This window comes from Malaclemys terrapin, chromosome 3 (assembly GCF_027887155.1).
Source record: "Malaclemys terrapin pileata isolate rMalTer1 chromosome 3, rMalTer1.hap1, whole genome shotgun sequence".
In the NCBI taxonomy this organism is placed as follows: domain Eukaryota; kingdom Metazoa; phylum Chordata; order Testudines; family Emydidae; genus Malaclemys; species Malaclemys terrapin.
The window spans coordinates 147,157,878-147,172,102 of record NC_071507.1 but is presented as its reverse complement, the minus strand read 5'-3'; the positions used below and the strand labels follow the sequence as shown (position 1 = coordinate 147,172,102).

Genomic DNA, 14,225 nt, shown 5'->3' with positions numbered 1-14,225 from the left:
GTCAACAGATTAAGGCCAGTTTTAGAGGAAGTGTACAACTTCTGACCAGGCCAAAGTTGCATTTATCGGATATTCACATTCTGACAGCTGATGGGGGAAAAAAAGCAAGAATGGGGATTAAAGATGTTTACTGTTTTCATTGACTTTACAAGGCATTTGATTCAGTTTGGAGGGAAGCATTATGGAAAGAAGCAAAATCATATGGCTTTCCAGATAAGATAATTGCAATTACAAAAGTTATGTACGAAGATTCCTGCAACTGCCATAAAAATGGTGGAAAATAAAGCAACTGTTTCAAGTCAAAGTTTTGTGAAAGACAAGGGGAAATGGAATCACCATCACTTTTCATCATGTTCTGAAACTGGACCTTAAGAATGTTAGACAAGTTGAAAGGTGTGACATTGGATGATCTAGAATTAGGCTCCTTGGTTTATGCAGATAACATTGTACAGCTAGGACGCACATTTGAATTTATGATGATAGTATTTACAAGCTTGGGAAATTGGTGTTTTCTATTTGGATTTCAATAAATGCCAAGAAGATGAAGTGGTTGCAGCTTGGAAAAGAGACAATAGGTAAAGTATTGAAATGCAGCAGCAGTGAAGTTGGGGGGAAGGGATAGCTCAGTGGTTTGAGCATTGGCCTGCTAAACTCAGGGTTATGAGTTCAATCCTTGAGGGGGCCATTTAGGGATCTGGGGCAAAAATCTGTCTGGGGATTGGTCCTACTTTGAGCAGTAGGTTGGACTAAATGACCTTCTGAGGGTCCCTTCCAACCCTGATATTCTAAGTTGTAAAACAAGCTGACTCTTACATGTACCTAGGAAGTTTGATCAGTGCCAACAGTTCCTTCAAGAAAAAGGTTAAAAGAAGATACACCTTAGCCACCAGTGCTGCACAGAAACTGATGAAATTATAGACTAATAAAAACATTACATTTGGCACCAAAATAAAAATTTATCAAAACAGTGTACTAACAGTATTACTATATGGTCTGGAAGCAGTTGCATTACATGAAATAGACATCAGAATGCTGGAGTCAGTAGAGATGAGAATTCTTCAAAAACTGGCAGGCATAAGGTGGAATGATTTTAAGACAAATGAAGAAGTTAGAAGGAGAGTGGGATGTGAAATCAGGATATAGGATTGGCTACAACAAAAAAGATGAAGATGGTGAATACACTGCAGACAAACAGATGATAGGATGCCAAAGAAAATAATGCAAACACAGTTAAGCGACTGACCACTGATTAGATGGTGGGACACCGTATGCAGGGACATGACCAGGCTGGGTTTAAGGGAAGAACAAGCTATGGACAGGAATGAAAGGTGATGCTGTTCTGCTCCAGGTTTCTGCAAAGATGTTTTGGGATGAAGAGAGAGATATTTCTTCATTGCCCCTTCTCTAGAGCATTGGCCTGTACAAACAATCTTCAACCACAAGTGGAATCGGCTCGTCAGCTACACATCTGCACACTCACTTCTACCATCCTCTGTTTCCCAGATATTTATTTTTGTGCCCTCTATTACATTTGTAGCAGCACAGTTTTGTTTAATCTTCCATAAAGTACTGGTATAACAATGAATTATTTTTACCATGAAACCTTTTTTAAAACAATCATAGTTTACATTTTCAACTTGTCTCAGAATGCAAATATTTCAGCCTTCCCTGTAAACATGAAAAACTGCTCATAAATCATTTGAACAATATTTTCTTTTATGGCAAGTTTCTTACATTCAACCAAATGTTTCTGCCATTTGGTTTCCAAGCATCTAATGTTGTACATGGAATGAGAGTCTGCTACAGGATATGGACAGGAGTGGCTGCAGAAACTGACTTTAAGGGCTAGTAATGCAAAGGTTCTGCATTTATATGATTTCTTGGTGTAAAATTTCACATGGCTGCTAGCTGTTTCTCTCTAGAGAGTTCATAGTATCTCTGTATAGTGTACACACAGGCTAAAATGCAGATCTACACGATTATGTCTCTGTAATTTCTCAGTATAAAATTTCTTATACTTAACCATTGCGAGTTGAATGTTCTTGGTCCCTTGTAGGATAGGATGTTTCATATGCATGGACTATAAAGAGAAATAAAAAGCAATCTGAATTTGCAATAGTTTTCAACCTATGGCTTGTAAAATTTTATACTGAGAAATTACAGACACAAGCCCTGTGAGTGGGCCCAAACTAATAGAAACTGATTGCAAAAATTGAGAATGTGACAATAGAAACACATTGAAATGAGGCATGCTCTTAATCAGAAGAGAGCAAAACATGGGAGAGATATTCCAGTGTGTATATTACAAAACTTTCAGGGCTAGTGATGCAGATGGATAATAAGAGAGCGAATAAAGGGGGATGAACTGTCAGGAATCGTTTGATCTCTTGTCAAAAGTATTTGTGGCAGAGCAGACATAAGACCACTGTTCCCGTTCATTGCCTGCCTGATCACATCCATCACTTCTTTTCAATCGCTGCATTCAAGTCCCTAAAAAAATGTTATTTTTATCTGAAGTTGTACATGAAACACAGATTTCTTTTTAGCTTTCTCTCATTGCTGTAGGCACACATCAAAGTATTCATTTTAAATGGAAGATAAAGGCAGCATTTGTTTAACATCAGAAGATGGGCCCAGACAAAATCTCCATGTCTAACCCCCGCTCAGATATTGGGGTTGTCCAAACTTACTTAAGCCCAACTCTATTTACAGTAAGACATTAAAAAAAAAACCTATGCAATTTAAACCAGCTCACAATATAATACCATGATTTATAATTAATATCCCTAAAAATAGAAAGAAAATGCTGACTATAAAAACCAAAATGTCAGCAATAATCCAGATGCACTTTCAGAATATTTGAATACAGCATTTAAAAGGTTTTAAGAGCCTTAAAGTACTCAAGAATATTTTATGTGGAAAGTCCTCTAACTTCTTAGTAATGTTGCCTGAGGCTACCTAAACAAATAGAACAAGCTTTTCTCTTCCCGTAGCTTCTCTTCCCATGGTGAGTTTATTGCAGCTCTGTAATGCAATGATGCAACATGAACTCTTTGATATATTTTAAAAGACAGACATGAAACTGGAGGAAAAAAATAATGGATATGAGATATGTGGCTTTGGAACTTAGCAAATAATAGAAGAAACCTTAATATAAGAGAAAAATCTTACAGTATTTTGCTGCCAGACTTTAGTAGCATGTTAGCATTTTAAAATTTTCTATTTCCTTACTGCATTCTTTCCAAATATACAATAGTTTAATTGGATTCAATTCCTGGCTCTGTTAAACAATCTGACTGAGTACATATTAGGACTGTTCGTGAGAGGCGCTGAGTGACCTCAGCTTCAGTTTACTCAAATCAGAGTTAAGAACACTCAGCACCCCACAGAATTGGACTCTTAATCTCTCTGTACCTCAGTTTCCCTATCTGTAAAATGAGATTAATAATACTTCTCTCCCTCACAGCAGCGTTGGAAGGCTAGAGTCACTAATATTTGTAAAACATTATGAGATCTTCAAATGGAAGATGCTGTATTCATTAGGCCTGATTTGGCCTGTTGTACTTTACCAATAAATATTTAGTATGGCCAGACTAGGAATATCAGGATAAAATACTGAATAGAGAACATTTAGGTGAGATATTAAGCTAAATAATTTTCCAAAGTGAAATCTATTAGATTGTAGAATCAGGTGGGAAGTCATAGAAGTTCCACCCTTAAAACCAGTCTGGAACACCACTGGAAGACAGAATGTAGAAAACAATCCTGCATTGAAAGGACAGTGGACTAATCTGTGTAATGGGTAATGTCCATTAGATTCTTATGACCACCACCCTGCCATCAAGAAATGTTAACAAATTGTTCCTGGTTATACAACAACTAACCATAATTAAAGTTTTGGCTCCTTTGGGCCCTCTGCTGGCTCTTCAACAGCAGTTACCCAGTAACTGTTGTGTGATGGGTTTCAGAGTAGCAGCCGTGTTAGTCTGTATCCGCAAAAAGAACAGGAGTACTTGTGGCACCTTAGAGACCAGCAAATTTATTTGAGCATAAGCTTTCATGGGCTACAGCCCACTTCATCAGATGCATAGAATGGAACATATAGTAAGAAGATATATATACATACAGAGAACATGAAAAGGTGGAAGTTGCCAATACCAACTCTAAGAGGCTAATTAATTAAGATGAGCTATTATCAGCAGGAGGAAAAAAAAACTTTTGTAGTGATAATCAAGATGGCCATTCCAGACAGTTGACAAGAAGGTGTGAGGATACTTAACATGGGAAAATAGATTCAATTTGTGTAATGACCCAGCCATTCCCAGTCTCTATTCAAGCTCAAGTTAATGGTATCAACTTTGCAAAGTAATTCTAGTTCAGCAGTTTCTTGTTGGAGTCTGTTTTTGAAGTTTTCTGTTGCAAAATTGCCACCTTTAAGTCTGTTACTGAGTGACCAGAGAGACTGAAGTGTTCTCCTGCTGGTTTTTGAATGTTATGATTCCTGATGTCAGATTTGTGTCCATTTATTCTTTTGTGTAGAGTCTGTCCAGTGTGGCCAATGTACATGGCAGAGGAGCATTGCTGGCACGTGATGGCATATATTACATTGGTAGATGTGCAGGTGAACAAGGTACTGATGGCATGGCTGATGTGATTAGGTCCTATGATGGTGTCATTTGAATAGATAGGTGGACAGAGTTGACATCGGGCTTTGTTGCAAGGATAGGTTCCTGGGTTAGTGTTTTTGTTGTGTGGTTGCTGGTGAGTATTTGCTTCAGGTTGGGGGGCTGTCTGTAAGCGAGGACTGGTCTGTCTCCCAAGATCTGTGAGAGTGAGGGATCATCTCTCAGGATAGGTTGTAGATCTTTGGTGATACGCTGGAGAGGTTTTAGGTGGGGGCTGAAGGTGACTGCTAGAGGCGTTCCGTTATTTTCTTTGTTGGGCCTGTCCTGTAGTAGGTGACTTCTGGGTACTCTTCTGGCTCTGACAATCTGTTTTTTCACTTCAGCAGGTGGGTACTGTAGTTTTAAGAATGCTTCATTAGAGATCTTGAAAAGCTTCAGAAACAGACTCCAACGAGAAACTGCTGAACTAGAATTAATTTGCAAACTAGATACCATTAACTTGGGCTTGAATAGAGACTGGGAGTGGCTGGGTCATTACACAAATTGAATCTATTTTCCCATGTTAAGTATCCTCACACCTTCTTGTCAACTGTCTGGAATGGCCATCTTGATTATCACTACAAAAGTTTTATTTTCTCCTGCTGATAATAGCTCATCTTAATTAATTAGCCTCTTAGAGTTGGTATTGGCAACTTCCACCTTTTCATGTTTTCTGTATATATATATATCTTCTTACTATATGTTCCATTCTATGCATCCGATGAAGCGGGCTGTAGCCTATGAAAGCTTATGCTCAAATAAATTTGTTAGTCTATAAGGTGCCACACTTGGCATGTAGGCAAAACTCAATGTGAAAGAAGCCCTTATTACGGATGTACTTTAATAATGCTGCGGATTAAAACAAGCTATCAGGCACTGTGGCCTGTATCTTCAAAAATGGTCCTTACTTGTCTCTGTTCCACTGTTGATTTGCTAGGGTAGCTAAATCATTGGCCATAAATAACTGGGGTGACCAGCAAGCCTGGCATACTGTGGTACTGAGTCCCGCAACTCAGGCCCAAGTCAATGGGAGTTGCGGGTGTGCTACATGATCCCTGGGAATCAGTGTCCCCTCTGGGGGGGCACCAGAATTTGAAGACAGCCAGAATTAGAGGCTACTAAGTAGGTTGTTCGCCATTAATCTACTTGACCTGTCGCCCCCGCGCACACATCTGGGAGGTGCAGGTTGCCCCCTGGAAACACATCCACCAGCTGGCAGAGCCGCAGCACTACAATTCCCAGCAATCATTGCGCACCCTCTTTCCCCCCTTCTGCTTTCATCTCCTGCCTCCCGCTAAGCTCTGGGTGTCTGAGCTGCGCTGCCGCTGCCCAGGCGAAGCGGGAGTCCCCAGGCGAACGCTGTGCTGTAGCTGCTAGAGCGTCTGGGCTTCAGCGGGGTGAGCAAGGCGGGCTAGGTCCTGCAAGCAACCCCCCCGCAGCTCGCAGCAGCGGCTTACAGCTGCAGGAGTGGGAGCTCCCTTAACCCTTTCACGTCTCCCCTTGGCTGGAGAGAAGCGGCGAATGAAGTGAGGATGATTATCCGGGTGTTCATCGCATCCTCCTCCTGCTCGGTGGCGGTGAGTGATGGGGGCGTGGGAGGCGCACCTGGAGGTGCAGGGGGGCAGGCGATAGCTGAGGCCAGCTGGCTGCTTGGGATCCCGAGCCACCCACGCTGCTATCGCTAAAGCTGGCTGGGGGTTGGCTTTTCCCGGCTGCAAACATTCAGCGCAGGAAAGAAACACACAACTCTGCCGCTCATCAAGTGTTTGGAAATTCCAAGGAACCACTTGGATTTGGGTGCTGCTAATTGCTTAGGGGACCTCTACATTTCAGATAGTAGTTCGTGGTGAACAGGGGTGCCTTTGTTGATGAGATTTGGTGGGGTGGAGTAAGAAAAGAGGTCTCAAATTTGAGCTATAAATTCCTTGTTTATTTGCGAAACTACAGTATCTGAGGAATTGCCTCATACAAGAATTATTGTTCTTTTTAACCTCTGAGGATAGGACAAGAAGCAATGGGCTTAAATTGCAGCGAGGGTGGTTTAGGTTGGTCATTAGGGAAAAACTTCCTGTCAGGGTATTTAAGCACTGAAATAAATTGGAGCCGAAGACGTCTCGAGGTCTCTTCCAGTTCTACCATTCTATGATTCCCATAATTTAGTTTAAAAGCAAGCAGAACAGGATACCTGCTTGGTGGTGGTGTGTTTTTTTTTTTTAAACAAAGTGCATTTCCTAGTTTTATTATAAGAGTATTGCTGTGATAGATTGTTTCCTCTTTCCTAGCACAAGTTCTTATCATGGAACAGCCCTGCCTGTTGTTATTCCACCATTTCCATGCTAAACTTGATTTAGACTAAAATGCGTTAGCATTAACTGTAGCATTGCTTCCAACATTATTATACTTGCAGGGCTGGCTTCAGGGTTTTGGCCGCCCCAAGCAGCCAAAAAAAAAAAAAAAAAGCTGCGATCGTGATTTGCGGCGGCAATTTGGTGGAAGGTCCTTCGCTCCCAGCGGGAGTGAGGGACCGTCCACCGAATTGCCGCCGAATAGCTGGAGGTGCCGTCCCCTCCCGAGCGGCTGCCCCAAGCACCTGCTTGCCAAGCTGGTCCCTGGAGCCAGCCCTGTATACTTGGTTGTAGTCAGTTTTCATCTAGCACTGGCATACAAAAACTTTACTGTGAGAGAAAATTTATTTATGCTGTCCCACTTATTTTTTGTTTTTTAAAATCAGCCTGCCTGCTTTAAAATAAAAGGTATCTAAAATGTGCAGGGGGTCTGGGGCCATGTGTGTGTGCTTGGAAAAAATTAAAATGACTAAAGAAAGTATAACAAAATTGGTGAGCTGACACTTAAAAAACATTATCTTAACTCTTCCTTAAGTTACTGATGAGATTTCTTGAGTAAAGTAGCCTAGTTTTACCACGGTTAGTCACGTCCCATGGATAGAGAAGGGGAGTCTTGCAACAGCATTGCTTTAGTCTGAAATATGTGTTTTTCCTCAGGGCACTGTAACAAACAAAATAAATTCTACTGATAATTACAAATTACTGGAGTCTTTTAGAAAGCCCCACGGACCAACCTCAGGACAAAGGCATATCTGTAAGTTAACAAGTATTTTGAAGTGGGCACAACTCTTTCCTTGAATTAATTTTGAAGGGCATCAATCATTATGTCCTTTGATTGATAGTAGCTGAAGTCCTTAGTTTCCTCTTGGTTAATTAATTATGCATGTGACCTATAAATATCTATATTCCTATTTAAAGTGACAGCTTATATTTCCATGAAGACCATCTGAATGTAAATGCTCATCTGAATGTGTTCTTTAATGAGAAACATCAGAGGGCTTCAGATATAATTGGTATACTTTATGCTTGAGCAGTGCTATTACTGGCATTCTTATTTTTTTTGTTTGTTTGTAGAGAGACAGTGGACTTTGTTCCTGACTGAAGGTTTGTGTATTCTCTTCCTTTGGTCTTTTATTGTGCACTGTTTGTGTTCAGGTCAGTGGCATGGTGACAGGTTTGTCGTCTGATACAGTTTGTCATGAAGTGCTTGGAATGCTTAGTAGTTGCATACTTACAGCTAATACGAACTAATTATCCATTTCAGTAGCATATTTAGCAAATACAGAATCTCTTGAGAACTTTAACAGAACATGTTCACTGAGCATTCATCATAGAAACACTCCCTCCCATTAACTGTCAGTCAGTTCATATTGTAGTTTCTCATATTTATTTCAAACAATAATGACCTATTTGAGCTTTTTTTTTTGGGGGGGGGTGAGCTAGAGGAGGAGAAGCTTGATCCAGTAATCACCAGCTAGAATAGTTAAGAATAAGAATGGCTAACGGTCCATCTAGTCCAGTATCCTGTCTTCTGGCATTGGCCACTGTTAGGTGCTTCAGAGGCAATGAACAGAACAGGTAATCATCAAGTGATCCATCCCCTGTCACCTATTCCCAGTTTCAGGCAAACAGGGTAGGGATGGATGGGCTAATCTAGCTAGTTATTACCTGACTGACAAACAAGTTAATTTTTACACCAAGATCAGCGGCAGTTAGAGATTCCCTACCATTACCGTGCCATCCCAGTTCTGTGGTTGAAGTGTAGTTTAATTCATCCACTGGCTTTTCTGCTTTGGTTGCCAGCAGTAGGGCCAATTGTGATGGTGACTTAGATCAGTGGTCTCGGCAGGAGGAGGTGCTTGCTCAAAATTTTTTTACTGATAGTGTTGTGTGGTCAAAAAAGTTTGCAGACCACTGACTTAGATGACATGGACCATTAGTACTGGACTGAGACCACCAACTCACTTCATATAGGTTATTGTACAGCCATCTGAGAGGAAAGACTTTCATTTGTTACTATCCTTGGCCAGAATAGAATAGGTGACATAGCGGGGAAACCCATTACCAATTCCCTGTATTAGTAATACTGTACTCTAAAACAGTGAAGTTTTAAAACTTATTTCTTGATGTTTTAGAAGACCATTGTAGAATCAGGTATCAGAGAAGGGAAAGACCAGCTAGGGCAGGGGTTGGCAAACTCTGGCACGTGGCTCGCCAGGGTAAGCACCCTGGTGGGCCAGGCCAGTTAGTTTACCTGCCGCGTCGGTAGGTTCGGCCGATTGTGGCTCCCACTGGCCACGGTTCGCCGCTCCAGGCCAATGGGGGCTGCGGAAAGCTGGGGCCAGCACATCCCTTGCAAGCACAGCGCCGCTTCCTGCAGCCCCCATTGGCCTGGAGCCCCGAACCTGCCGGTGCGGCAGATAAACAAACTGGCCCAGCCTGCCAGGGTGCTTACCCTGGCGAGCTGCGTGCCAGAGGTTGCCGACCCCTGAACTAGGTCATGTCCATCATCTTCCAAGTGCATGGAAAGCTTAGCCTGCATCTTCTCCTGTGCAATTCAGGACACAGCATTATCTCCCTGTTTGCCAGGGGCATTAGAAAATAATGAAACAACACATCTCCAGAACCCCACACCAACAGGTCTGGAAGGAACTGACGGTTTGGTTTCCACTCCTTATGACCACTTGGGTGAAGCTGTAGGACATCCATACGTGTAGGACTGTTCTCTCAAGTGCATTTGCTAGTGCTTTGTCCAATCAAGTTTTACATGTCTTAGGCAATGCTTCTTCCACCATTCTGCCTAGAAAATTATTACTGCCCTTCTGTTCTGCTGCGGATGTACACCTCTACCCCGATATAACGCGACCCGATATAACACGTATTTGGATATAACGCGGTAAAGCAGCGCTCTGGGGGGCGGGGCTGCGCACTCCGGCGGATCAAAGCAAGTTCGATATAATGCGGTTTCACCTATAATGCGGTAAGATTTTTTTTTTAGCTCCCGAGGACAGCATTATATCAGGGTAGAGGTGTACTATCTTCTCTTTCTGTTCCATTGTTTGTAGATAAACTAGTTCTATTTAATATTAAATCATGCTAGTATGTCATTCATCGGAATGTTGATTAGTAAGAAAAGACTCAGATGGCTTGGACATGTCAAGTGAATGCTGGATTACAGGATCCCAAAGCATGTGCTATACTCTGAAGCTCGAGAAGTATTTAAAATAGAGGCAGACCACTGTGCAGATTTCAGGATGCTTGCAAAGATGATTTAGTATCCTTTGGATGATTGGGAAAGGAGTGAAGAATGTCACGCTGGCTAGCGGCATCAGCTTGTATGTAGATAGATGGAGCAAGGCGTTGTGAAGCAGACTGAATTGGGGTTTGTGATGACCAGTGTCAGAAGAGGAAAGAATCTGCTGCTTGGATTGAGAACATCGTTAGTGTGTGGGTGTGGCCTATCTGTGGACGGGACTGTCACTCATGCATCGGACTCAGCAGCCATCAAAGAACTCATTGGCGCATACACTATGCTCTGTAAAGAGTGATGGTGCCTTTGATTGAATTCTATTTACAATGTGAGCAAATTAAGATTTTTTTTGTTATATTTGCAATTTTCATAATGCATATCTGAAATAGGAGTGTCAACAAAAGGAAATATGCAAGCATAAGAAGTTACAAAGAAATATCTTTAGACATTGAGACTTAAATTAGTGACTGATTCCTTAGAAGTACCTTAGATTGAAATGTACTCTCTCTTCCTTGACTGGCACTTGATTTGGAGCAAAGATGCTACATACAAATATAATGTAATGTGGATGTTTCCATGCCTGTGTTGTAGTACTGACTAGGGGATGGGCAGTTTTTGAAAATGCAAAACATTATGACTAGCTGGTATTTGCAGATATACAAATAAAATAGTTTTTTTCACAGTTATGCAAAATCCAAGGGCTGAATTCTGATATACCATCATTTTTAAATGTGTGTGATTTGTTTAAGAAATGTATACCTTTACTACCTGTTCCTTAACAGTGCACTGCTTTGTACCAGAGGCAAAATTCTGAGCTCTGTAAATTGGGAATAACTCCACTGATGTCAAATAGATTTACATGGTATCAGAATCTGGCCCATTGTAGCTATATCTATAACATTTAGATCAATGTTCTGTAATAAGACGTGTGGTGTGACTGTTTTGTTTTTCATTTCTTAACCTCACTACTGGTATTTTGGTTAAATTACTAGTTGTGGGGTGTTTTTTTTATTTTTTATTTTTTTTTTATTTAAATAAAGATTCAGCGAGCCTCCTATACTGGGCTTGGTTTCTTTGTTATCTACCCAGCAATGTGTTGCCAATACTCTAACAGGGAGACTTAACAAACCTTCTTCCTCTTTAGCCTGTGATAAGTCTGGTGTGAATGTGCTTGCATGGAAGGCAGGGTGAAGGACAGGGGAATCAATCATCTTATTTTCATTTAAACTAACCCCCTGTATGCTAACCACGAGGAGTGGTGACATTGCTTGGCAAGTATAATGGTCCAAGTTTACTCCAGTATAATTCCTTTGACATCTCCAGAATTATACCCAGGTTGAATTAAGTGCAATGAGCTGGAAATGTCTCTGAAAAATATACTAACCATTGCTAGCACAGTGTTCCCTTTGTTTAGATGTATCCTCACTGTTTTTTTCTTTCTTTCTTTTTAAATCCCTGACATGTGCAATCTGACCTAATCCAAAGAAAAGAAAAATGGTCTGTCTATAAATATATGTAGGAGTTTGAGGGATAAGCCCTCTTGGGGAGGGATGGGGAAATGGTATTCAGTGAGAGGTTGAGCACCAGAAGCAGCAGAGAAAATACCTCAACACTCAATTTTGGTGTTCGAATCCCAAGACTTCTCGAGCACATCACTGTTTCTAGCCCTGCGTATGGTGGTTGATGAACTGTAATAGCTCTGATGACTTTATTTTATTACAAAACCTGTAGATGCAAATGCTTCATGAATTTAAAAATATCCAGTAAAACACCTTTACTTGGAATGTAAATATTCCTTTCAATGTTTGCACCACACAGTCCCGTAACAGTGCTTGTGGGCACTATAGGAAACCCTAAGGCCTTGGCCAGACTAAAATAAAAGTTTTAAAAAATACCCTAGTGTAGACAGGACAAGTTATAGTTTAACATGTTTGAGCTGGTGCAGTTGAAACCCAATGGGAAACGTCGTAAAGACAGCCTAGCAAGTTTTTGCTGGCCCTGCCACCTCTTGCTTCTTCACCCTATACTTCTGTCCCTTCAGGGGAAGATGTCCTGAACTCAGTGTGCTAATTTACAGGCCTGAAGCAGTGAGTTTTACCTTTGTGTGTATTTTTATCAATAGAAGAAAAGGTGACGGTTGCTATTGTAAAAAAGTTTTTATTTTTTCCTCGCAGTGGTTTAGTGTCTGTGTGCCAGAAAACACCTGTTCTGACTTTTCACCAAATAATTCTAGGGGACTAGAATTTGATCTTTCTTTTGCTTTACTTTTACGAAAAACCTATATTTTTGTCCACATGTTGCTTGTAGTATGATGAAAATTAGTTGAAGATTTGAAGATGTAAACAATTCTTCACAGCTTTAGTTACCTTGGACTAATCAGGAACCTGGCTCCATGTACCCTCTGTGTCTGGGATGCCCACTGACAACATGCACAGAGGAGTTGCAAGATTGGGCCTCAGCTTGGTATGATTTCATTAAACAGATTCCAAAATATTGGAGAAAGTTTTTAACAATTATTTAAACTAATGTAATTCTCCTCTGTGGTAACAATTTATTGTAATAGAGCCATGTTCTTTCTCTACGTCTTTTTAAATTAAGCAGAATGATATTAAAGTGAAATTTATTAAAATAATGAAATCCAGAGATTTATTCCACCTGGTGTGCAATACAACATTTAAAAATAATTTCTCACTTTGGAATTTTGTATGCTTTCATACGTTGCGAAAACCACTGTGTTGAAAATGAATTGTATCTGCTAAATTACAAGCTCTATTCAGCCACATACGCTATCAACGCTTGCGGGAGGGGAATGGAAAGACACCAACATGAAAAAAGAATAGGCTTTGATAACAGTGATTAGAAGCTGGACTTTGATTTTTTTTTTTACCAATGTGTAATTAAGATAATTATGAATTTTTTTTTGTAGGAAACCTGATAGCACTGTAGTAATTACAGTATTACCATTGTGTTTTTTCTATTATAAAGACTGGTTTGGAGAGATTGCTATCTTAGCTGTTAAGTTTTAGCTTGTTGCAGTTTTACATATAAATTTTAAGTGCAGATTAACTGGAATTTTTTTCCGTTTCCTGAGTTGCATTTTTAACAAAGTGGATATTCTAGTATTTTACAATGAAATTTGACCCAACTTGCTCCAAATGATTTAGACAATATTGTGTGTTATGAAGAAACACATAATCTCTCCATATTAAGGCTGAAGTTAGTTTCTCGTGATAAACCTGGATTTTCAACTCCTCTCTAATTTCTCCAAAACATTGTACCCCGATTTTTTTAAATCACAGAATAGTTTTTATTGAAAAATCATGAAAATAGTCTGAGAGGTTTTACTATTTACTTTCCAGAGATGATATTAATGCTTTTGTGCATCTTTCTATCCTAGAAACAGAATAGTCAAAATAAAAAATGATTTATTCTTTAGTGCTTGATAAGATTTCATTGGTTACCCTAATAATTTGGAGACGTCTACAACTTATTACACAAATACAATTGATCCTAAAAAACAATTGTGATATATATTAAGTATATAGAGATACAAGGTGGGTGAGGTAATACCTTTTATTGGATTAACTTCTATTGATGCGGGAGACAAGCTTCTCACCAACAGAAGTTGGTCCAATAAAAGATATTACCTCACCCACCTGGCAAGTAACAGTTCTGCAATATTAAAATCAGGAAGAGACAACAATTTACACAAATCACTCCACTGACTTGTTATTAAACCCCCAGAATATTGGGAGCATTCTGGGCTTATAGTTGAACCAGTAAAGTTCATATGCATTGACATTTTAATTTAAGGGCATCTTTCTATTAATGTTAGCAGGCTTTGGATCAACCACTAAAGGTGTGTCTGCACTGCAGCTGGCCCGTGCCTTTGGGCTCGGGCTATGGGGCTGTTTCATTGCTGTGTAGCTTCCGGGCTCTAGCCCGAGCTGTGGGAACCTCCCACCT

General features: G+C 40.3%; 1 protein-coding gene across 2 annotated transcripts in view; it reads left to right on the top strand.

Annotated features, from left to right (window-relative positions):
- The first annotated feature begins 5,944 nt into the window (after nucleotides 1–5,944).
- SH3BGRL2 (SH3 domain binding glutamate rich protein like 2) overlaps nucleotides 5,945–14,225 on the top strand; it is a 64,044-nt gene continuing 55,763 nt past the window's right edge. For both annotated transcript variants that reach the window (XM_054023085.1, XM_054023084.1), the window contains exon 1: nucleotides 5,945–6,241. In XM_054023085.1, coding sequence (XP_053879060.1) covers nucleotides 6,197–6,241 — 45 coding nt within the window. In that variant the 5' untranslated portion in view covers nucleotides 5,945–6,196. The remainder of the gene's footprint in view (nucleotides 6,242–14,225) is intronic.